The 22,837-nt window shown below is 37.9% G+C and overlaps 1 protein-coding gene and 1 non-coding gene across 2 annotated transcripts in view; both read right to left on the bottom strand.

Moving 5' to 3' along the window:
• The window catches only part of LOC106102371 (dynein heavy chain 10, axonemal), a 47,549-nt gene that overhangs the window by 19,107 nt on the left and 5,605 nt on the right, over positions 1-22,837 (bottom strand). The window contains exons 12-52 of the mRNA XM_013281823.1: positions 22,381-22,555; positions 21,793-21,939; positions 21,242-21,334; positions 20,792-20,982; positions 20,272-20,470; positions 19,942-20,189; positions 19,356-19,500; positions 18,565-18,678; positions 18,276-18,456; positions 17,882-18,004; positions 17,478-17,560; positions 17,222-17,348; positions 16,789-17,031; positions 15,831-16,000; positions 15,155-15,342; positions 14,618-14,779; positions 13,993-14,193; positions 13,139-13,430; positions 12,282-12,440; positions 11,417-11,653; positions 10,855-11,108; positions 10,597-10,745; positions 10,342-10,451; positions 9,880-10,058; positions 9,357-9,552; positions 8,916-9,013; positions 8,526-8,661; positions 8,296-8,382; positions 7,796-7,938; positions 7,257-7,435; positions 6,781-6,963; positions 6,258-6,383; positions 5,646-5,899; positions 5,069-5,257; positions 4,436-4,608; positions 3,512-3,677; positions 3,051-3,209; positions 2,382-2,476; positions 1,672-1,929; positions 1,113-1,272; positions 771-866 (exon numbers count right to left, since the gene is read on the bottom strand). Coding sequence (XP_013137277.1) covers positions 771-866; positions 1,113-1,272; positions 1,672-1,929; positions 2,382-2,476; positions 3,051-3,209; positions 3,512-3,677; positions 4,436-4,608; positions 5,069-5,257; positions 5,646-5,899; positions 6,258-6,383; positions 6,781-6,963; positions 7,257-7,435; positions 7,796-7,938; positions 8,296-8,382; positions 8,526-8,661; positions 8,916-9,013; positions 9,357-9,552; positions 9,880-10,058; positions 10,342-10,451; positions 10,597-10,745; positions 10,855-11,108; positions 11,417-11,653; positions 12,282-12,440; positions 13,139-13,430; positions 13,993-14,193; positions 14,618-14,779; positions 15,155-15,342; positions 15,831-16,000; positions 16,789-17,031; positions 17,222-17,348; positions 17,478-17,560; positions 17,882-18,004; positions 18,276-18,456; positions 18,565-18,678; positions 19,356-19,500; positions 19,942-20,189; positions 20,272-20,470; positions 20,792-20,982; positions 21,242-21,334; positions 21,793-21,939; positions 22,381-22,555 — 6,868 coding nt within the window. The remainder of the gene's footprint in view (positions 1-770; positions 867-1,112; positions 1,273-1,671; positions 1,930-2,381; positions 2,477-3,050; positions 3,210-3,511; positions 3,678-4,435; positions 4,609-5,068; positions 5,258-5,645; positions 5,900-6,257; positions 6,384-6,780; positions 6,964-7,256; positions 7,436-7,795; positions 7,939-8,295; positions 8,383-8,525; positions 8,662-8,915; positions 9,014-9,356; positions 9,553-9,879; positions 10,059-10,341; positions 10,452-10,596; positions 10,746-10,854; positions 11,109-11,416; positions 11,654-12,281; positions 12,441-13,138; positions 13,431-13,992; positions 14,194-14,617; positions 14,780-15,154; positions 15,343-15,830; positions 16,001-16,788; positions 17,032-17,221; positions 17,349-17,477; positions 17,561-17,881; positions 18,005-18,275; positions 18,457-18,564; positions 18,679-19,355; positions 19,501-19,941; positions 20,190-20,271; positions 20,471-20,791; positions 20,983-21,241; positions 21,335-21,792; positions 21,940-22,380; positions 22,556-22,837) is intronic.
• On the bottom strand, positions 2,174-2,246 carry Trnaa-agc. The gene has a single exon. It is a non-coding gene; the product is annotated as a tRNA-Ala (tRNA).

Here is a 22,837-nt window from a genome sequence, read left to right as displayed (position 1 = left end):
GAAATCGCCTATGAACGCTAGTTGTGAACTATGTTGTGAATGTGAATTATGTTGAACATAGCAAAACGATAATTACTTAGGGAAGGTTGGAAGGAAGGAAGGTTGAAGGAAGGAAGGGAAGGTTGAAAGTAAAGAATTCGTCGTCAAATAAACGACGAATTAAGGGGAAGTTTTTCCATTTAATTATCCCACTATGCAATATTTTAGTCAACTATTTCCAATAACTGACATACTTGATGTTTATTATAGCAACGGTTTAAACATCTAATAAAACATCACTCGTTATAGTTAGAAATGTTTTTAATACGTGATCAGTGTATAAACCAGTTACAAGGAAGTTCAATGAAAGTATATGCGTAACAGTGCGGTATCGCCCGAGGCGTGCTGCTCGGTGAATGTCAACTCAGCAGTGCCCCAGTTTAAGCACGCACTCGTTTTACGCAAGGAGAATGTAATTCTATGTTTTCACTGTTTCAATACAAGTACAAAAACATATTGCTATCTCAGATTTTTTAATAAGAATGAGAGGGTTGACGACATTTTGTTTGATGGTGTGTTGCTACAATAATTTTACTTTGTCTTAATACTTTTGGCTTTTCGAGTAAGCAAACACAGGGGGCGTAGCTCAGATGGTAGAGCGCTCGCTTAGCATGCGAGAGGTACCGGGATCGAAACAGAATTAGAATAGACCAGATCCTTCATCCACGATTCTTCAATTATTTTACGTTTTTTTTTTAAATATAACAGTGAATATGAGATCAGATACATACCACCATGAAGACGCATTCGACGACAGTCCTGTCGATCTCTTCGTTAACTTCAGTGTTTGGTAGAAGTCCGCTAATCATGTAGCACAGTTGTACCACCTGACAAGGACGAAGAAGATAAAGTCATCACGAAGGAGGAAAAAACGACAGAAACAATACATTCGACAAAATGTGTAAACTTTTTTAATTCATTAATTATTTCTGTAAATTTTGTTTTGTTGTGTTTTTTCTATTTTTATTGGCCATAAACAGTATTTCATTTTATTTTATTTTAAATAGTTATTTTTTTATCGCACCTTGGACGAAGCATAATGGTATAGTGTATTAGCCTTTGTATAATGATACCAGATTTAGCGGTGTCTGCGGCACGATGGTGGCGAGCGGCGTTTGCTGCTGCAGGCCGAAGAGACCGAAGACTATGTAATTGATGGCCCCCGGCACATAGTGCTCGAACAGCCCCGCCAGCTGCTCGCGCTCCTCGTCGTTACTCCGCCCACGAAGCCACCTGACGCACCGGCATTGGTAAATAAACCTGACATGTATAGTCGCAGAAACCCGCGGTGTTCCATTTCATGAAAAATTGCTTTATTCAATGCAAATTGACAAACTCCCTTCCTACAAATAACTAAATAGATAGCAGTGAGTACAATCGAAAGGATAATAATAAAATGAAACTACGTAACACTATCAAGTTTTTTTTTCGTACAGACATAAGCTTCGTTGTATTGGTTTTATGTTCCCGTTTCAAAATGTTCAAATAATTGCAACTTGTAAGGAAAATCATCAGATTCCCCGACTGTACAGGTTTTCCAAAAGCAGGGGTTAGTTAAATAAGACTTTGTTTTGATTTATTTTAAGTTTTGTATAGGTAAGTTGTATGTTCTGTTTTTTTTTATAGTCATACCTCTCCCAGTAGGGCACATATCCCAAGTTCTTGGGGTCGACGAAGACCATGCCTGCGCGGGAGACGGTGGCCGGAGAGGCGTAGTTGAGGTCGCCGACTTCAAAGAGCAGTGAGCAGTACGGCGCGAGGCGGATGCGCTCGCCGTTGGCCAACGTCAGCAGCCGGTTGTCATCCATCACAGAGTTCATGTTCTCTATCCACAGCGCATCCACGTCGCCGTCGAACAAGGAATACCGACGCTCGTCTTTTTCTGCCGGCCTATATACAACAATACTTTCTAATATATTTTATATTGCTCGCGACTTCGCTCGCGTCAAATTAAGAAAAACAATAAAAACTACAGCCTCTGTTACTCACAGATAAATTAGCTTTGTAACGGTGAAATAAATTTTAAAATTGGCCCAGTAGTTTTTGATTTATTTCAATACATACAAAAATACAATTTTTTACGCTTTCCTCTTTACAAAATTAGTATAGAAGATATAATATAAAAATAAAGATTTGGAGGCGCCGGGTATCGATCCCGGTACCTCTCGCATGCTAAGCGAGCGCTCTACCATTTGAGCTACGCCCCCTGTGTGAATAGTGACAAAAAATAAGAACATGATTAAAAATACATTTCTTATTTAACATTCGCCTGCAGGTATTTATTATATTATTGTAAAATCGTACCATAAAGTGGTCAGAACATTAATTCTTACATTACTCACCTGTTCATTTCGCGAAATATTTTCGAATAGAGTCCATCCGTCCAGTCTCTGGTCACTGGATCAAGAATGCCGTACAACTCGATCACTGAACAAGCCTGTCACAAACATATCAAATACAAATCTATATTCGTAACTTTCCTTTGTATTCAACGAAAAAAGCGTCCCTAATATCTAATAACCTTTTCTTATTTTCACATAATACTAGCTTTCGTCCACGACTCCGGTCGCGTGAAATTAAAAAAAAAAACAAAAGTAACTAGCCTATGTGTTCTTTAGACTATCCTCTATATCTATACCACAAACATCCTTCCCTTCAAACATACACATTTATGACATTAGTATGATTTTAAAAGACACAATAATACGGTTGAAATGTGTTCAGTGCTACTGTACTGCAACGGGGAAGCCGCACGGAGGGGAACTCTTCTCACTTCGTCCGACTCGAAGGACCAATGTCGAATGGCCTGTATTTTCTTGGCTAAAGTAAAATAAGACTGTATTGCTGGCAAACTGTTTATTGTATAACATATGAAAAAAGTAAGAGGTCCGTGTTTCCGAGATGTCGTTCTCAGCGCGACTAATTGCAGCGCGGTGTGCAGGCCCACGAGGGACGAATGAGGTGCGAAGGGTTCCCCGTTGCAGTGCAGTAGCACTGAACAAAATGGTAACCTTAGGATTGACTACGGTGAGCTTGGTGGGCGTGCCGAGGTCCGTCTGCGCTTTGACGAGGGTGTCGAGTATGACGGTCTTGCCGCCGCCCGTCGGCCCCACCAGCATGGAGCAGTGCCGCGTCATCATCGTCTCGTACAGCTGCACCACTTTGTCCACCTTATAGAAGTAACCATTTCATAGACAAGATGCTCCTTTGAGCCATAAATTAATCTATGATATACTAATATAATAAAGCTTAAACACAGTTCTTACTTATGTAGGATGTCAGCAATCACATTACATTTTTGAATAGCGCTGTTTTTTTTAATAAAAGACCCTTACACAAATATAACAAAAAAATTAAGTTTTTATAATTTCGGGAAGTACCGTTTCACCCGCATGAAATTCAGATTATTATTCTAAATAAACAACTATATAAAATTTGAGATAAATTCATACATTTAATTGTGCAATTTCACCTGATGCGGCATGACGATGTATCCTCCTCGCTCGAGCACCACAGTGACGGCGGCGTTGAAGTCGGGGTAGCCGACGCGCGGACACTCCAGCCCCGGGAACAGGTCCTTGATCAGACCCAGGAACAGCGGCACGTCCTCGAACACGAACTTCGGGTGGTTCATATCTCTGTCATACGAAAACACACAAAAGTCAATACAATTTTCTAGCAAGGCAACATGGTCACTTAATGATAAAGGGAATCAGTTTTGAATAATTGAGAACAGTGCCGTTCTAGTTTATCAACAACATAATTTACGCCAACTAGCCAGAGACTATAGACCACCATTTGTATTAATATACCCCTCTTGCGTCTTCTTCATTTATAAATTTACGTATACATGAACGTCACTTTAAGGTGCTCTTGGTACCATTCTTTCCGAGTATTTAATCAATCTGTTCATTAAGTCAGTCAAGTTACCGTCTTACATTAAAAAAGTCAGCTCATTTAATATATTCAAATCTATGTTATCGCAACATATTTTAGAAAATGCGTAAAAATATATAAAATAGCTTTCGCACGCGACTCCGTCCGCGCGGAACTAAAAAAAACAAATGCAAGTAGACTATGTCTTCTTCCAGACTATCCTCTACATTTAAGCCAAATTTTATCGGACGCCGTTCAACCGTTTAGGCAACAAACTCTGACAAGCATGCATCCATCTAACGTTTCGCATTTATAATATTAGCATATTAGTATGCTTAGCGACTAGCCATTAAGCTAGTTTTATTTAGTTAATTGTGAAACTATGCATTTTAAAACAGTAACTTTCATGTTATAAATGAAAGGTGACATGATGATAGAGTTATTTGGAGGACGAAAACCCGGAGCGCCGACGTTAGGAGTAGGATAAGGTAGGGGAGATGATGAACTTTTCATGTAATACCTGAGCGCTCTCATGAGCACCATGATCTCGCTGAGGCCGGGCGAGTCGCGGCGCAGCTTGCCCGCCATGCGCAGCACCGCCGTCAGCGCGCGCAGCCCCCAGTCGTAGTGCGACTGCTTCGACAGCTGCTCGCGCGCCACCTTGTACAGCACCGTCATCTTCTTAGCCAGCACCTCAACACAACACAACATACCACAAGCTCAGACATCTTCAACTTCGCGGATCCCTAATCTATATATCTATACTAATATAATACAAGCGTAAACACACATTACTTCGTGGCGTAGGATGTCAGCAATCAAAGTATATTTTTGAATAATTCCTTCTTTAATAAAAAGCCCTACATTTACGTCAAGTTTTAGGTAATACATTTTCACGCTATACAAAGGGGTGGGGGGTTAATCAATTGGAAAAAAAACATTCATGTGGGAAAGGGACAATAAAGTACAAGGTAACATCAAGGAAGCGAGGTTGCCATGGCGACGGTTATTTTTATTCAATGTCAATGGCCTTTGTCGTCATTTATGTATTTATATGTACTCAATGTAAACAATATAACTAAGTTTTTATCATTTCATGCGGTTATAGATAATAATAGGGATACAGTAAGTGAATAGACATAGAACAGCTTACCTTAGCTGTAAGAAATCCATCAGAGAAAAGAGATATCTGGCAGATCATCTCAAGGTCTGGTAAGATGCAGACAACTGGTCGGAAGAGCGCCTTCACTGACTCCGGCAGCTCGGTGCGGCCCGCGTACCCCGGGTTCATCGTTATGAAGATGCCCACCTTGCTGTCCATAGCTATCTCTTGACCTTCAAACTGAAAACAAAAATAAAAAATACAAATAAAACGGAAATCTTACTTCTTGTATGGTACGCGAAAGTTTAGATAGATGTATGGATGTTTGTTACTACGTTTCACTACAACGGCTTATCGGACCTTGTTGAAATTCGACACAGATGTAGAACATAGTCTGAGAAAGCACAGAGGTTATTTTTCTTTAATTTAACGGGGAAGGACTCGCAGTAGCTAGCTAGTCTATACTAAAAGTATAAAGAGAGAAGATTTGTATGTTTTGAAATAACTAAAAAACTACTAGTCCGATTTTAAAAATTCTTTTACCATTAAAAATCTACGTAATCAGTGAGTAACATATAGCATTTTTTTTTATTTTGCAGGGACGATAAAATATTTTGAATACACTCACTGTAAATCTTTTCAGCTTCATAAGTAAAGCACTTCGTATACACTGCAGCTGTGTGGATATGACGGAGAGCACGGATATATCTATCCTGTTGAACTCGTCGAAGCAGCCCCAGGCGCCGCACTGGCAGAGGCCGGCCAGGATCTGCCCCACCGCGCGGAAGTCCATACCCTCGCCGCAGTTCGTCACCACGCACAGCAGCCCCAGCGCCTTCGCCAGGTCTTTTGTCGTCTCCGTCTTACCGGTGCCGGCAGGACCTTAGCATGTAATAAGAGTTTGAACATGAACCGCTATTTATATTACCATCACCATCACTAGTTCGCTATACGTCCCCACCGCGGGGCTCGGAGTCTACCCTAAGTTAGGGTGACTAGGCTGTAGTCAACCACGCTGCCCAAGTGCGGATTGGTTGACTTCATAAATGTCTTTGAATTTCTTCGCCAATATGTGCAGATTGCATCACGATATTTTCTTTCGCCGTAAAAATGCGGGTATATTATATTTATATCAAACCAGTAATATTCGTTAGTTGAGAACAGCGCCATCTATCTTACAAATTGTATTCATCAATTTCTTCTAATTTTTAACTTGTCGATCATTCTGTGTGTACCATACCTGCGGGTGCGCCTCCCAGCTGCATGGTGAGAGCTTGTGTTATGGTGAGGTATATGCGATCTGTTAGTGGCGTTATCACAAGTCGACCGTTCAAACCCATATATTCATATCCGTATTCGAACAAACCTGTAAAATAAGACAAAATAAAGGCCTAACATTACTCTCTACATCAAAGACTTAAAACAAAGACATTAAAATATATAGACAAGGCATACTGAACAAAATTTTACACTACTTTCCTAAAAGGTACTATATCATTCAAGTTTAGTGCCACCTCATGTTCTTTTATTGACTTGTAATAAAACATTTTACAAAATTTTAATAAGCTTCTTTTTTGTTATAAATAAACTAAGCAGTGTTATAAAATAAAATATAAACAATTAAATATAACAAATGGTTGTAAGGATCTAAAAATAGATAACATTAATAATCAATGAAAAAATGTCTCAAGTAAAGTGTCAACTATGCCTTCTCTATATTTTTTAATCTCTTTGTGTAAACAAAAAACAAGATATCGATTGACCGGTGCACTGTCGTATCCAGAGGTTGTCATCTCGCTTGAGCCAGTAGAACCTGAGCTGGCTCTCCCACTGAAAAGCAGTCGCTTCCGTCACGTTGTCCCGCACGAAGCCCTCGATGATGTCCCGCGCGTGCACGTCAATGGTCGTGATTGTGCGGAACTTTAGACGGTCGTTTGACGACAAATCTGAATGGTCCAAGTAAAATAAATATAAAAAACAATTTGTAGTCTTCCCTAGAAATTTATAGATTGGTTTCTTTTAGTTATATTAAGAAGAAGACCGAAAAAAGTATGGATGGATTTTGTTTAAGAGGAGAGATAAGGGAGTGATTTCAGATATGACGGCTGATAGAGATGTATGGAAGAGTGGCACATACTATATTGACAAGGGCAAGTAAATAATGATGAAATGTTAGAATTATCTTTTGTATGGACATTTCCATTCTCTATATGTACATTTCCAATATCGCAGTACACACCTTGTCTGACTTTAACAACCAGTCCATCTAGTTGTTGGTTCTGCTGCGCGAGATGTTCTTTCATGGCGCGCTTGTTGCCTTTCCGTATGCGATAAAACGTCTCCTCCGTCTCCGCCGTCCACCAGACGCCGTTGGCCGCCAGGCACACCATACCTTGGTACTCCATTATCCACTCCGTCCTGATCAAGTTGCAATTCGCGTTACAAGACATCTGACGTCAGATCACTTCTGTTCAAGTCATGGTCAGAAGTAGACAAAGGGTCATAATTGAATAATTTGGCATTAAATCTGTTAATAGAAATAAAGCTAAAGACTAAAGAGTATTACTAGCTTTCGCCCGCGACTCCGTCCACGTCGAATTAAGAAAATAAATGTAGAAGTGTTCTTCTAGACTATCCTCCACATCTATGCCAAATTCCATAGAGATCCGTCCAACCGTTTACAAAAAATCTAACAAACATCCATACAAACTTTCGCATTTATAATATTAGTAAGGTTTGTTGTCTCTTTCGTTTATTATAACATCAATTATAACAAACCTGGGTACGTTCCAATTTTTCCCGTAGTAGAATATCGCCTTCTTGGTGATGAATTTGTTAGTCCTGCGCATCTCGTTGAGGACCAGGTTCATCCAGTCCTCCACTCTGCCCTCCGTGTACACGATGTAGCGGAAATCCATTATCTTAAACATATTACATATTTCTTTAACATAAAACTAACTTAGGCCATGACTCCGTCCGCGTGAAATTAAAAAAAAAAACAAAAGTGAGTAGCCTAGTGTTCTTCTAGACTATTCACTATGCCGAATTTCATCGAGATCCGATCAGTCATTTAAGTTACAAACATCCATCCATCCATCTAAACTTTCGCATTTATAATATTAGTAAGAAGTAAGATGTGTCAAAAGAGCGAGCCATACGTCTAAATAGCAAAGTTAATACATAAATATTAGTAAAGTGTATCTTCTTTCTTTTTTGAATTATAATTAAAGAAATTGTATGTATGACTATTTAAAATTACAATATGTATAGAACATCACCTCTCCTTCAGCAGATATCATTTTAGAGGCGACGGGTCGATTGCTGTGGTCGACATACAACTCCAAAGCGCGAATATTATCGAACATCTGGAATCAAATACATTGCTATCTCTGTCTTTTTCATAACTAAGAAAAAGGATGACATTATACGTTTTTGTGCATGTTGTTACATTACAATAAGTAAAGCTTGTTAATGGAAACGCGTAGCTCAAGCCTTAAGATGAATTTACCTTGATCATATGCTCCTGAACACAGCTGCACTCACTGCTGCCGAGGATCGAAAGCAGCTCATCAGTCGAGATGAAGAAGAATCTTGGAAATATACGTCTTTTCGAATCCAAGTAATCATTCAAAGACTTCTGACATCTGCAAATATAATTAATAATAATTAATTTAAAAAGTGAATAAATTAATTGGACATATCTAATACTAGCTTTTTCCCGCGACTTTATCAGTGTGCATTTAAAAATACAAAAGTACGTAGCCTAGGTGTTCTAGACTATCATCTACATCTAAGCCAAATAACACCGAGATACGTTCAGCATCTTAGGCTACAAACTCTAACAAACATCCATCCAAACAAACTATTGCATTTATCATATAAGTAAAATTAAACTTACTTCTGCAGTCCCAGTCCCAAGTTGACAAACTCTTCTAATCTCCCGCTTATCATGCAGCAGTCGACGACGTTTAAGCGCTTTGCGGTGTCCAACATAATCTGTTAACAAAAAACAGACAATTTTTAAAAGAAACTCCACTGACCGTAACTATAATTATGACTATACTAGATGTCGCCCTAGACTCCTTCTGGGTGCAATTAAAAAAACTAAAGTGAGTAAGTAGCCAACGTGTTTTTCAGACTCTCCTCTGCGCCTATGCCAAATTTCATCGAGATCGTTCAGCCGTTAAGGCTACGAATTTTAACAAATATCCATCCATCTAAGCTTTCGCATATATAATATTAGTTACAGAAAAATACGAAGTGAAACGATCAGAGAAGACCTCAAAATAGACTGTCAGCATGTTCATTATAAGAGATACTGAGTATTGCAGTTTCTTACTTTTCTAAAGGCTCTGTCAATGTCATCAAACTTCTTAGCCTCCTCGGGCAGCTGCGTGCGGATGTCTCCGCCTACAAAGATGCCCTCCAAGTAGAGCCACTTGCGCTGCGTGGCCAGCCACTCCTCTATTATCTCCGAGATCAGCGACAGGCGGCGCTCCCACGTCTGCACCACTGTTAGGAACGGACCTATAAACCTATATAGAAAGTTTAACAATGTTCATTATATTTTAGTTTATTTCGTCAGTATTGTAACTTATGAATTGAAATAACGGCATATGGTATAAACTATAAACTGAATATTTAGTAGATTTCAAGAAAAAAAACGTTATAGACAACTAATTCCAGCTTTAGAAAGTTTTTAATAATAGTACTAAAAAAATAGACTTTGTTTCATAACTAATCATAAAATGTTGACTGAAAATCTTAATCAAGAAGTTAACGAAGTTACTCTCTGACCATAATTTTGGTTAAGACATTCTATAAATGAATTAGTTAATGAATATTGCCGTTAAAGTACTGACTGCGATGCGGCCATTCCCTGCAACGTCATGGCATCATCGTCCAGTTTGACGACGATCTCATCGCAGGGGTTGAGCGTGTACCCGCGGTCCTCCCCGCGCGCAGAGTGCCGCGACACCGTGAACATTATGTTAGCCCACGTGTCCTGAACCTCTTTCACGCCGCGCTCGATAGCCAGCTCCTACCATTACAAGCTAGATTTAGCACCAGCTCACTAAATGTTTGTTAAGCTACCAATCTATTCAAGCTGTCTAACTTTGAAGAGAAGCTAAAGTTCCTATAGCTGAATAGTACGGGTTGCGTGTCCGAAGTTTCAAATCATCTTTCTTAAATATTTTTTTACGCAGTTCTCACTTGGCCAGTACAGTTGGTCAGTGGCACTATAACTGGACTGGTAATCAACTGGCATAGTGTAAACAGTAACTGGTACTTGCGAGTCCATAGTAGTGTAAAGGATAACAAACTTTTATAGCGTGGTTGACGATCTCCTCAGCCACATCCTGGTATTTGTGAAGTTCCATAGCGAACATGTTCTCTAGAGTGAAACGATCCGGGGACATGTCGAAGTCCTGACCTGAATTTAGCATGAAACATTTTCATAAGTATCTTAAATTATTTTAGATATTAATATTGGAGATAAAATACCATCGAAAAAGGATTACATTTTAATATTGTAAATTAAAAAGGAAGAGTTTTTAAATTTGTGACTAAATACTCACCAGTTTTGTGCATCAGTTCTTTCCAGTGCCGTTCCCGCATCGCTTCATTCTTTAGCGACACCATCAGTGGAACTACACCCTTAAACTGTTTCATTTTAAGATCTAGCATCAAACCCACAGGAGTAGATCGAGTCGCTTTTGGTAGTTTGCTTTACAAAAAAAATCTCAAATTAATCGCGAGAAAAAGAATTGAATTCTTTTTGTTTGCCTTTGATTTAAGGTATTTTTACTAAAATCATACACAATATGTTAACTTACCGATACTCTTTGAAGAACTGCTCTATGCCATCGACAAGTGCTTGTGGGTTTAGATTAACCCATAGAGTCCTAGCCCAGATCTCCCGCGCGTACTTCTGTGCTTTATATATCTTGTATATCAACTCCATAGCATTGAAATCAGATTTAGCACGATTGAAGTTCGAGAAATCGGCTAGAGGATTGTCGAAGAGTTGTTCCGCAGCTTGGAGATTTTTCTTCCGCGATTCTAGCTCATCGAAATACTTCGTATATTCCTGATTTAAATATACACAATCATGTATACTTAAATTGAAGTCATATAATGCTTAAACATTGCTGTTGATTACTTTTAGACAATGCAACCGACATTGGCATCGTCGTAAATTTCAATTTTATAATAACTACTTACAACTCTTCACTTATCTTTTAGAGAAATAATCGCGTTTTTAATTTAATTACTAGTATTACTTTATTACTACTTAATTAATTATTTAATTACTACTATTACTAGTATCTTAAGCGCTTAAGAAACTCCGAGTCTTCAATAAATAGGGAAAAATAAAATATACGAAAAAACGCCTACCTCCATTAATAAAAGACCTCTGTCCATATCTTCACCTATAGTCCCGGGTCCTTCACTATCAAACTTTTCAACAAAATCATCAAGCTCTTTGAGGAACTTCGATATCTCTGCGACGTTCAACTTTGAGAACTTCTCCTTGGTCTGTTCGAGAGTGTTGCCGCGGAACAAGGACGACTGGTACAACGAACCCCAAGATGATTCCAGATTTTTAGCAAAAAGGAGATCATCATCTGCAACCTATCAGATTAAATGAGAATTTAAGATTTAATCTCTTTCTATCTTTTTAATTACATTAAGGACACAAATACTCATAATTCGTCTTCTTCAAACATTCTTTGATGGGGGAAAACAGACATTTAAGAAATATATACTCTAGACATGGGAAAAAACATTTTTTCACCGGTAACTTCTTTGTACCGTAATATCTCAAAGTCTTTGACGCCAAAACGCTTCTCAGTGTTTGAATTATTTGTATGTTTGTGATTTTGACTATAGGACACCAGCTAGTGCTAGTGACTAGACTATCAAAACGATCCCAGGAAGACGGTAACCTAGAGTCCTTTGTTGCCGTAACATCGTGGAGCCACAGGGAGAGTTTGAGTGCCGAAGGTTCCGGTGTGTTTCTTAGAGATCTCGGAACCTTCGTTAATGTCACTAGAGGATGGCCACCGAGGGGGTTTTAGTAGGTGAAATCCTACATAACCCTGCCTTTCCCCCAGAAGGCAGGGTATCTTTTGGAGATTTCACCCCAGACACCAAAAAAAAGGTGCTAGTGAAATAATGTGAAAAGTATTTCAAGTCTCTTTTAATCTCTTTAGGTGAAAGAGATTTTATACCGACATTTCGCTAGTACTTAGTTGCATACCTCGATGCCGTGCTGCCTCAGCATGTGGAATATCTCCTGCATACCCCGGTACTTCACCTCCGCGGTGATGGTCATGGCCTGCACGTGGGTGATGGTCGCCATCACCAGTTTGAAGTCCTCCAATCCTTTTATGTTCATATTCATTGTCATACGGAGAGACTGAAAATTGAATCTAACATTACACTTGACATCTAGAAACCTATTAGGTATCACAAATTTTAATTAAATGGAACATACGAAGTCTTAATTGTATTAGAAAACATACGAACTATATAAATTACAAAAAGCTACGTATCCCTCGGGAAGCGGACATTTATCGGGGATGAAGCTTATCCCATGTGTACTCCAGACTTTGTTTTATATCTGTGCCAAATTTCAATAAGATATGTTGAACCGTTGCAGAATGATCGAGTAAACATTAAAAAACTAACTTAATGAATCTCACGGGAACCGTAACTATTCCCGGGATAAAAAGTAGCCTATGTGTTCTTCCAGACTATGTTCTAAACCTATGCCAAATTTCATGGAGATCCGTTTAGCCGTTTAGGCTACAAACGCTAACAAACATACATCCATCCATCCATCCATTCATCCATCCATCCATCCATCTAAACTTTCGCATTTATAATATTAGTAAGATAGTAAGATTAGTAAGAAGTAAGATGGCAGTTAACTTTTAAATCATAAAAGTAACAATACTATATTTTTACTGATTTTTGGGAAAATATAGACATGAAAAACCATTGAGGTTTAGCGTTTATTGTTGCGTGTTAAGTTGATTTTGTTTAGTTAAAAGGCAAATAAAAAACTTATACTAGAGTTTTGTGATGTAAAAAGTTATTAAAACTATACGTTACCTCAATTTGATTCTTAAGGTCGTACATGCTCATTCTGGTCTTCGAGGCAAGACACTGTCCCAGTATATTCTTCCAGTCCTGCGAGTGCGTCTGTATCTGCTTGATGATAGGGCGCAGGTTGACGCGAATCGCGCCCACGTCCACGAACTTCACGTGCTCGTTCAAGTCCGCGATTATATCCTCGAAGAAGAAGAACTTCTCGTCGTACTTGTTTATCTGGTCGGTCTTCTGCGTGTATTTCTCACACGACAGATGTTTGTCGAAAGCCCAGAGATGTTGGTATTTATGCCATCTAGAAATGTCACAGTAAACTCACATCATTTAAGTAACTGTCTTATTCTGGATTAAGTCATTACTATGATAAAGTAGTCCCTTTTTTGAGATATTGTAATGTAGGTATACGCAATAATTATAACACGACTTATATGATTATACCCTGTCAATATTAGTCAATTGTATTTAGTCAGATTATATATCTTGGACTACGCACGTCTTTTATTTCATACACCACAGACTTAATATGTTACCATTGCGCGATTTAAGTAAATCATACTAATATTATAAATGCGAAAGTTGTATGAATTAGAAGGATGTTAGTTCTGCGTATCTAAAAAACTGCTTAACGGATCTCGATAACGAAAGCGCGGGAAATGGTATAAGTGAAGTATTATTACTTATACCTAGGTAGAGGTAGACGTAGAAAGAGATGGATGGATTGCGTGAAAGGTGGCATGATCAAGAAGGGAGTGATGACTGAGATGACGTATGATAGAGTTATGTGGAGGACAAAAACCTGTTGCGTCACTACGGGAGTAGGATAAGGACGATGTTGATGTTAGTAAAGAGATAGTTACTTCTGTATATAGGCCTGTATGTCCTGTGTAAGACGGTACATGGTGTCCTGCAGCAGCAGCGTGATGTCGTTGATGGAGGCGACGCGCAGTACATCCTCAAAGAAAGAGAACACGTAGTACTCGTTGCCGGTGGCCTCCGCGATGCGCTGCGGCGGACACGGCAGACACGTGTTCCGCATCCAGCGCGGGAACGCAGTCAGTCTGGAATTAATATGTTAATGAAATATTGAAAAGATTGAGTTTTTCAGTATATAAAGTAAGGCAAATCAAATTTTATGTCGCATAAAATTTAATCGACTGATAAATGAGGAAAGTAGAAAAAACACAACCGATATAGTTAAATATTTATAACATTCAATAAGTAAAAAACAATAATTAAATATGAAAGCTTAGATGGATGGATGGATAGATGTTTGTTAGAGTTTATACCCTAAACGGCTGAACCTATCTGGATAAAATTTGGCATAGATAAGCACAGTCCAGGAGAACACATAGGCTATTTACTTTTGTTTTTTTAATTCCACGCGGACGGATTCACGGGCAAAAGCTAGTAATACATTAGTCGAAAAATATTGTTTTTCTTTCTTGTTGCTTTCACAAGATAATTTTTAAGAGAACTGTGAACCTGTTGAGGAAGTGTTTGATATCGTATCCCAGTATGTTGCAGACTTCAGCGGCGGTGGGGCGCATGGCGATGTCGGGCGGCACCAGCACCGCGTCCACCTGGAACAGCGCCTTGCGCTCGCTCAGGCTCTGCTGGAACTGCTCCATGTTCTCCAGAGTTAGTCTGATCACAACACCACCGACACACATTTGAAATCAAATAATTGAATGATCGAGTGAATGTAAATTAAAAGAACGATTGAATGTACGAATAGAACGGATGTATGAATTTAGCACATTGTTATATTTTTTCATATAATGAATTAACTCAAAATTTATATTTTTCGGGAATTCGCTTTTGAAGTTTGGTATGTTTACACAGATTTTAGATAAGAGAGAGACGTTGTGCTATCTCTTTTATTTTCATTTTTTGTGACGCGAGTTGAATTAGTCCTATTATTCCTGCGAAAACAATTTTGTTTATGTTGAAATATTAAAAAAAAAACATAAATTTTGAGTTAATTCTTTTTATGAATAAATGTGCGATTTAGTTACGTACTTAATGAGAGATTTAAATATCTTCTGTTCCCAGTGCATGTAGTAGGAGGCCATGACCTCTGAGCGGCCGGCGCTGGTGCCCAGGATGAGGTACTCCAGCTTCATCAGGATGGGTCCGATGCGGTCGTACAGCCGCGACAGCATCGTCACGCGGCTGTTGCGCTCATTCGCCACTTCCACGAAAAACGTCTAAATAACATATAGATTATCGTAAAACACTTGCACGTCAAATATACATACATACAAAAAACTTTTAAATACAAAGATTTCTTACTCTTCACCATACTTTAACATGAGTATTAATATCATCCATGGTTATCATCCATCCAACCGTTAGATTCAATTCTAGTCCGTACAAATTAAAAAGAACTTTGTATGAAATATTTAAAAAGATACACGCCATTGTTATTTATCCTTCGACAAATATTTAAATAGGTTTCACAGGCGACTACGTCCGTGGAATTAAAAAAAAAACAAAAGTAAGTAGCCTGTGTGTCTTCTAGACTTTTCTCTATATTTGTGCCAAATGTCATCGTGATCCGTTTAGCTTTTGAGGCTACAAACTCTTACAAACATCCATCCACCCATCTGAACTTTCACAATAGTAAGATAAGAAGTGAAGATAATACAAATAAATTAAGTGAATAGTTTTAACAGGATTCTTAAGATAACCGTACCTTGCAGGGATAAAGCCATGTTGAATCCGGTTCTCCTGTGTCTGGATTCACGTAGTTCTCAGGCTTCAACAGCGGGAATAGATCAAAGAGTTCTAATTGATCGATCAAAACTAGAATCTCCTTTTCTACCATTTTTAACTGTTGGTACACTGCTTGTAAGGAATTTTGCCCTAAAAGTAAAAAAATAAATATAATCAAATTAAAACGAATAATAGAAAACAAATAAAAAAAGACATAATTTGGAGCTCAGATCAAAATGAAAACTAGTAACAAGAATTAAGAGTTTTAACGTAAAATGTACACTTTATGGTTAAAATATTAAGGTCCAATACTGAAGGCCCTTATTAGATTTTTTCACTTTTTATTTAAATTCGGTGTTTTGTTCAATTATATGTATATCCTTGGCTCGTTTACTAGGTTGATTCCCTGTTTTGAAGGAGCCAATGACTTCCCTTTATTCGTGTAATATTATAACAGGATTTACTAAAACAAAATAGATTCAGTAATGCACCATTATTTCATAATGATTAATAATAAAATTTGAAGTTTAATTTTTTTTTGTAAGTTATTAGTTAGGTAAATATGTAGGTGTAGGTGTGTACATGTGCTAGAATGTGGTAGAATGAATGTGTGTTTGTATTTTGTATGGTGAGTGGTTGTTAAATGGTAAAATCAATTATGTTATTGTTATTTATTATTTATTTATAATAAATCAATTAAAACTGCAAATACCTTTAACCCTTAATTGCATCATGCATTTATACATCAGTCTTTTCTTCCTTACGCAATAGACTATTTTGAAAAATCATTTTTTTTTATTTATCTCTTAATCTATGTTCAATTCACTATCCGTTTCAATTTATAGTATTTAAAAAGAAACATCATGCATTTAAGGGTTAACTCTATCAAATTTTAATCAGGATTTGTAAAGTGTTTGAATTTTAGCGGGTTTTATTACCTTTAGTAATATCTGTGATGTAATCTTTAATCCCGAGCGCGTTCCAGGTGATCCTGGTGAGTCCTGGCAGGATGTGTCTCTCCATGTCCAGCAGGTGGCGCTTCATGAGGTGCGTCTCCGAGGGGCTGAGGGAGCTCGCGTTCACGTTGTACCGCCCTATCACTATCTCTAGGGATTCTAATTCGTAGTAAAGCCGGCCCTTTTGCATCGCCACGTCACGAATGTTGGATGGCAGATTGAAGCCTGATAAATAAAAAAAAATTAAATGTAAATTATTTCGTGATATAACAAATTTAAAATTAAATAAAAACTTCAAGTTTAATGGATCACACTGAAATTTGGTGCAGATGTAGAACATAGTCTTTGAGAACAATAACCTACTAGGTTTTTATGCGTACGGCTTCGAGGGCGACAGCTAGTGTTTGATACTTACCTAATTGTTCCATAAGTTCAGCCTCCTTGAGTATCATGAATATCTTTTTATCGAAATTTGTGTGGAACTCCAAATCGTATTCTTGCATCAATTTGTGCACGGTCAGATCTCGCCAAGTTACGTCCGTCTGTTAACAAAATAATAAACTAATTGAAAAATAATTGATACATGAATAAAAAGCCGTTCTTTAGAATAACTCATATAGCGTACTTTTATATTTTTGATTTCTGTGAAAAAGATTTTTTATAATAATTACCAATCCTTCCTTGGCCAGCAGGGACATGGAGCTTGGTGAGCGCACGTTCTCGTAATGCTGGCCCGGGATTCGCATCAGCATTACTGCAAGTCATATCATAGTTTACTGAATAAAATAAATATCAGAAAACTTGAAGATTTTAATTAATTCATTATTTTTAACTTTCATATTCACTACATTATCCTACTTCTGTAGGGTCGGCGCACCGGCTTTTTGTCCTTTAATAACTCTATCATACGTATATCATCTCAGTCATCACTCCCTTCTTGATCATGTCACCTTTCACGCAATCCATCCATCTCTTACTAGGTTTACCTCTACCGGTCCTTGTTACATGAGATTCATCCCTCCTCATAACATGCCCATACCATGCTTAACTTTTACTTGTTAAAAAGTTCACTTACATGCTTTATCTCTGCGTCGTTTTTCAGCAATCTCCTTATTAACGACGTCGACGGCGGCAAGTGACGTGCGCGAGGGTTTCTTCTTACCGCGGACGCCGACGCCTTTCTTTGGTTGCGCTACCTCTGAAAATGGTACAAAAGATTTTACACATTCATATGTAAAAGTTTACAATAAGACTTCTTTCGTAAGTATAAGAGCCATATACAAAAGTCTAATACAAAAATATGGAACAGATTGCCAACTAGTGTACACACTTACCATCTTCTATATATGCAGCTTGAAAAAAAATTTTAAATATAGTTTGAGTTCACGTGAAAATAAATATTGAATTAAAAGTAATTTTATAAACATAGCTCCAATAAACCAAAAGACAAATAAATTTTCTAAACTCACCGATTCCCGCTTTAAATTTAACTTGCAATATATTCTTCTTCATGACGTTATCAACGAATAAAGAGGAGACATCCACCCACTCCTTAAACTTGGCGTCCTCGTATTCCTTGATCACCTTCGAGAACGCCTTGTACTGGTTGAAGGCCTCCTTCTTCTGCTCACAGTCATTTAGTTCTGGCACCTAAAAGAAACAATGTCTTAAAAACATTAGTATATAAAAAAAAACATTAATTGGCACAAACAAAGAGGTAATCCGTCGTCTGTATCTAAATACTATTCTGAGGAATACCTTTTGAAACTTCATGACGGGCCGCTTCATTTTGATGAACAAAGCGCGCGCCCAGTAGATAGCGCCTGCTACCGGCGGGTGGTCCCGCAGCAGAGGTGGGTTCTTACGATGACGCTACGAAAATAAAAAAATAAACAAAAAAACGAAGTACAATTATATCCAATACTAGCTGTTGCTCGCGGCTAGTCCGTGTGAAATTAATAAAATGTAAGAATATGTTACTGCCTATAGTGTGTCTAAATAATTTAGATTAGTTTGACAATTCATTTCAAATTTAGTAGGGATGGGTTGTGTAAAATAAGTCATGAATCTTATCGATTTTCGATTTTTATCCTTATAGAAGTTGGAATCGATAATTTATAGTTATAACTTATGAAATAAAAAAAAACACTGTTTTCTCAAATTAATAATGACCATAACAAATAATGAGAGTTAATAATGTTTATTACTACTACAGCCGTACGTAATCGAATTGGATTTCGCTATTATTTCCGTCATCGCTAAATTTTTTACTCTATAATCAATACAAGAATTGTTCTCTAAATTAGTGAATAAAAAAATTTTGAGTTGAGTTTGATAATTATTTAAACCGAATATCGATAGTTACTCAGTAGGTAGCTCAGTACATTTCTAGTCGTCACCACGGAACGTCCGATATCTTTTACATAGTTGCCTTAGTGTATTCGTTTTATAATAATTCACCTATATGGTTCATATTACCTCGATTATCACATTTTTAAAGAAGTTATTCGTATCGAAATTTATTATATAGATATTTTGTTGAAAACTACCGTAAATTTATCCTCCACTGAGGTGATCTCCTTGATGAACTGGCGCATGACGAGATCAAACTTTGTGGACAACTCGTGACGGATCGCCTCTCTGGTGTCGAACTCCAGGAACTTCAGAAGTACATCTAGAGCTTCGTCTGAAAACCTAAAATTTTAACAAAACAGTTTTAAAATAACACTATTGTAAATTGTCAGATTCTCGTCTAGTCAATATCAAGCTGTTCCCGTTCGTCTTCATCCGCATGTAATTACAAAAACTTTATTTTATTGTTTACATTTGTGAATTTTTCATTCGCTAATGTCAAAATTCGATTGCACAAATGAACAAAGGGCTTTGACATTGGATAACAAGTACCGTTACCACAGCAACCTTGCTTCCTTCATGTTGTCAACTTTTTTTTTGGCTCTTTCCCACATGACAGTTTTTTCCAAATTATTTTCTCTCTCTAATAGCGTTAAAATAAAGCATGTCGTAATGGTAGGGTTTTTGTATTAGAGAATTATTATTCAAAAATATGCTGTGATTGCTGACATCCTATATAACTGTGTGTTTACGCATTATTATATTGGTATAGATACGCTTTACCTTAAATTGCCAAAGCTTTGGTTAATATAGTTCTTCGCCTCATCCTCGAGGTAGCGAACCTCCTTCCAGAAGTCAGACATAATGACGTCCCAGTTCTCCTTGTTGTCGAACACGAACACGCTGAAGTCAATCGTGCGTATGGGGTACACGAGCCGCTTCACGCGTTTACGAACATCGTCGATCTGCGTCGGGTCGCTGATTATCGACTTTAACTCCGAACCGAATATACGTTCAAAGTCAATTAACACCTGGAAAAAATACTAATCTTTATATTGAACTACGTATATACGAACTATATACTCTTATATTGGTATAGTGTGTGTAGGAGACCTGTACGATGTCGGCGAGGTCTCTGGCGACGCTGCCGATGTAGTCGGTGGTGTTGAAGAGCAGCGGCTGGTCGAACTCCCAGCGCGCGCCCTTGCCGCTCAGCTCGATGTTGCGCCGCGTCTCCTTGTACAGCTCGTGCCACGTCTCCATTATCTTCTGGCCAGTGCGCGCCAGCGAGAGCACCTCCTCGTTGCTTTTCCTGTAACACCAGTCAAACAAGTCAAACCTCTTATTTTTTAAAGAAAAGATGACGGATTTGTAACACCTTCTAGAGTATGCTGAAATAATAGTTGCTATTTCTGTCGATTTAATAAGTAATTATCTTATACAAAAAAATAACAAAAAGATTTTTTTCTAATCTTACATTTTACTAGTAGTAATAATGGGAAAGTTTAAATGGATATTTGTAGGATCTCTATGAAATTTGGCATAAATGTAGAGGCCACTTAATTTTTTTTTATTTCCACGCCGACGAAATCAAGGGCGAAATTTAGTATGTAAACGAATAAATAATACGTACTCAAATAACTTATGTACGTTGAGGAATCTCTCCAGCTTATTACTGAGTCCCCAAGAGACCCTCAACATGAGAGGCACCATGGTCTCGTCGGTGCGGTATCCCTTTGATAGCACCCACACCATAAAGATGCTCTCCATCAGCTCCGGCATCACCTCGATCACTTGCTTCAGTGGAGAATCGTCCTCTATTATCTGACCAAGGAATAACAGTGGCTCATACAGTATTCATCATCACCCTCATCAACTTGCCCTTATCCCTTATGGAAGGTCGGCACAGTATATGCTGCTCTTCTATACATTTCTATCAGCCGTCATATGGATCCACTTCTTTCTTAGCATATCCTCTTTCACACAGTCCATCCATACTTTCTTCGGTCTTCCTCTTCCTTTGTAGGCTTTGTATTCATCATTAGCCTGTATTCTGGTTGATAAAAAATAAAATAAAACTTACATTAAAGAACCGCAGCAACGTTGAGAGGAATTTCAAATTATCGCCGGCCAGGTTATATTGTTCTAGAAGTCTCTCTTTGTAGTTAGTGAAACTCTGCAAAACAAAAAAGGGCACAAGACGTTCCACTGTTTGTTTTACGCGAATGTTTCAGAACTAGTTATTTGGCTTTATAACTCTGTGGTCATAGATCAGACTACGATAAGTACATTTTTGCTCAGTATGACTTATTAATATATGTATAATTTAATGATTTAAAAAAGATTTATTTATAAAGTTACAAATTAGTTTTGACAAAATAGTGGTCGTGCGCCTGGTTTCTACATTAGGGACTATGCCCGTCTTGTAAGCCAAATTGCTCTTGAAATTGCAAAAAATGCTCTTTCATTGGGTAATATCAAAATAACATGTAAATTATATGATTTCTTTTCAATCAATTGTTTTAAATATATTAGTGCCTTCAAGAATTCTTAAAAAAAAGCTTGTCCTGTAAAGTAATTAAATTGCATTTATCATATGACTTATGGTCACAGAACTATAAAATAACAATGTACCTCAAAGTACGGCGACTTGACTTGCTCAATAAGGGAGAGTATCTTGACGACAGTGGGCTGCTTGAGCTGCTCCACCAGCAGGGACAGTTCAGCGTCTCGCTCACGCCAGTACTTGTACTCCGCCACTGGCCCCTTGCCCTCGCGAGTCTATTAATTCCGCGTAATGGTACATTAAAAATAGTTAACAGATATAAGCAATAAAGAATATTAAGATACATTCGGGAATCGCCCGTTTTAATTCAAAACTTTTCTTTTATTTACTATATTAGCTGTTGTTCGAGATTTCGTCGGCGTGAAATTAAAAAAAAAAACAATAAAATCCTATGTTACTCACTATATAATGTAGCTTTTTTTATAGTGTAAGAGTTTTTGAAATTGGCTCAGTAGTTTTTGAGTTATTTCAATACATATAAAAATATAAATCTTCCCTCTTTATAATATTAGTACAGACTACTAATACCAAGGAAACAGTGGCTTTTGCCTTTAGTGCCGGTAACACATTCACTGCGACCGCACTGCGAGGTCACTTTGAAAATTGCATTAGCATTGAAAGTGTTAAACCATTACAGTAGCTGTACTGTTACTAACTTTTCCCAAGCACGCAGCGATGGTGTTATCGATATGCGTCTGCCACATGTCCACTGCCTCCTCCAGCTGCGCCACCAGCTTGGGGTCCATGACGCGCACCTCCGACCGCTCCTCGTCCAAGAGAGGTATAGTTGGCATCGGCAGCTGGATCTCACCCTCGATGTGCTGAATGGTCCTGAAGTAAATACTTACTAAGACCCCTCATTATTCGTATATTCCAAAGAATTACATTTTTTTATTCATTACTAGCTTTCGCCCGCGACTCTGTCCGCGTGGTATTAAAAAAACAAAAATGAGTAGTGTGTTCTTCAAGACCATCCTCTACATCTATGCCAAATTTCATCGAAAGTATAGATGAAGATTTTGGGATCGCTGGTAGATTTGCTTTACGCACCTAGAGGTACTTAAAGTAAACCAAATTTAAAATTAACGGGTTCCTAAAATACTTGAAATACTG

The sequence above is a fragment of the Papilio polytes genome, unplaced genomic scaffold, assembly GCF_000836215.1.
Source record: "Papilio polytes unplaced genomic scaffold, Ppol_1.0 DF823923.1, whole genome shotgun sequence".
NCBI lineage: Eukaryota > Metazoa > Arthropoda > Insecta > Lepidoptera > Papilionidae > Papilio > Papilio polytes.
The sequence above is the reverse complement of the archived record's forward strand: the minus strand, read 5'-3'. Positions and strand labels throughout refer to the sequence as shown.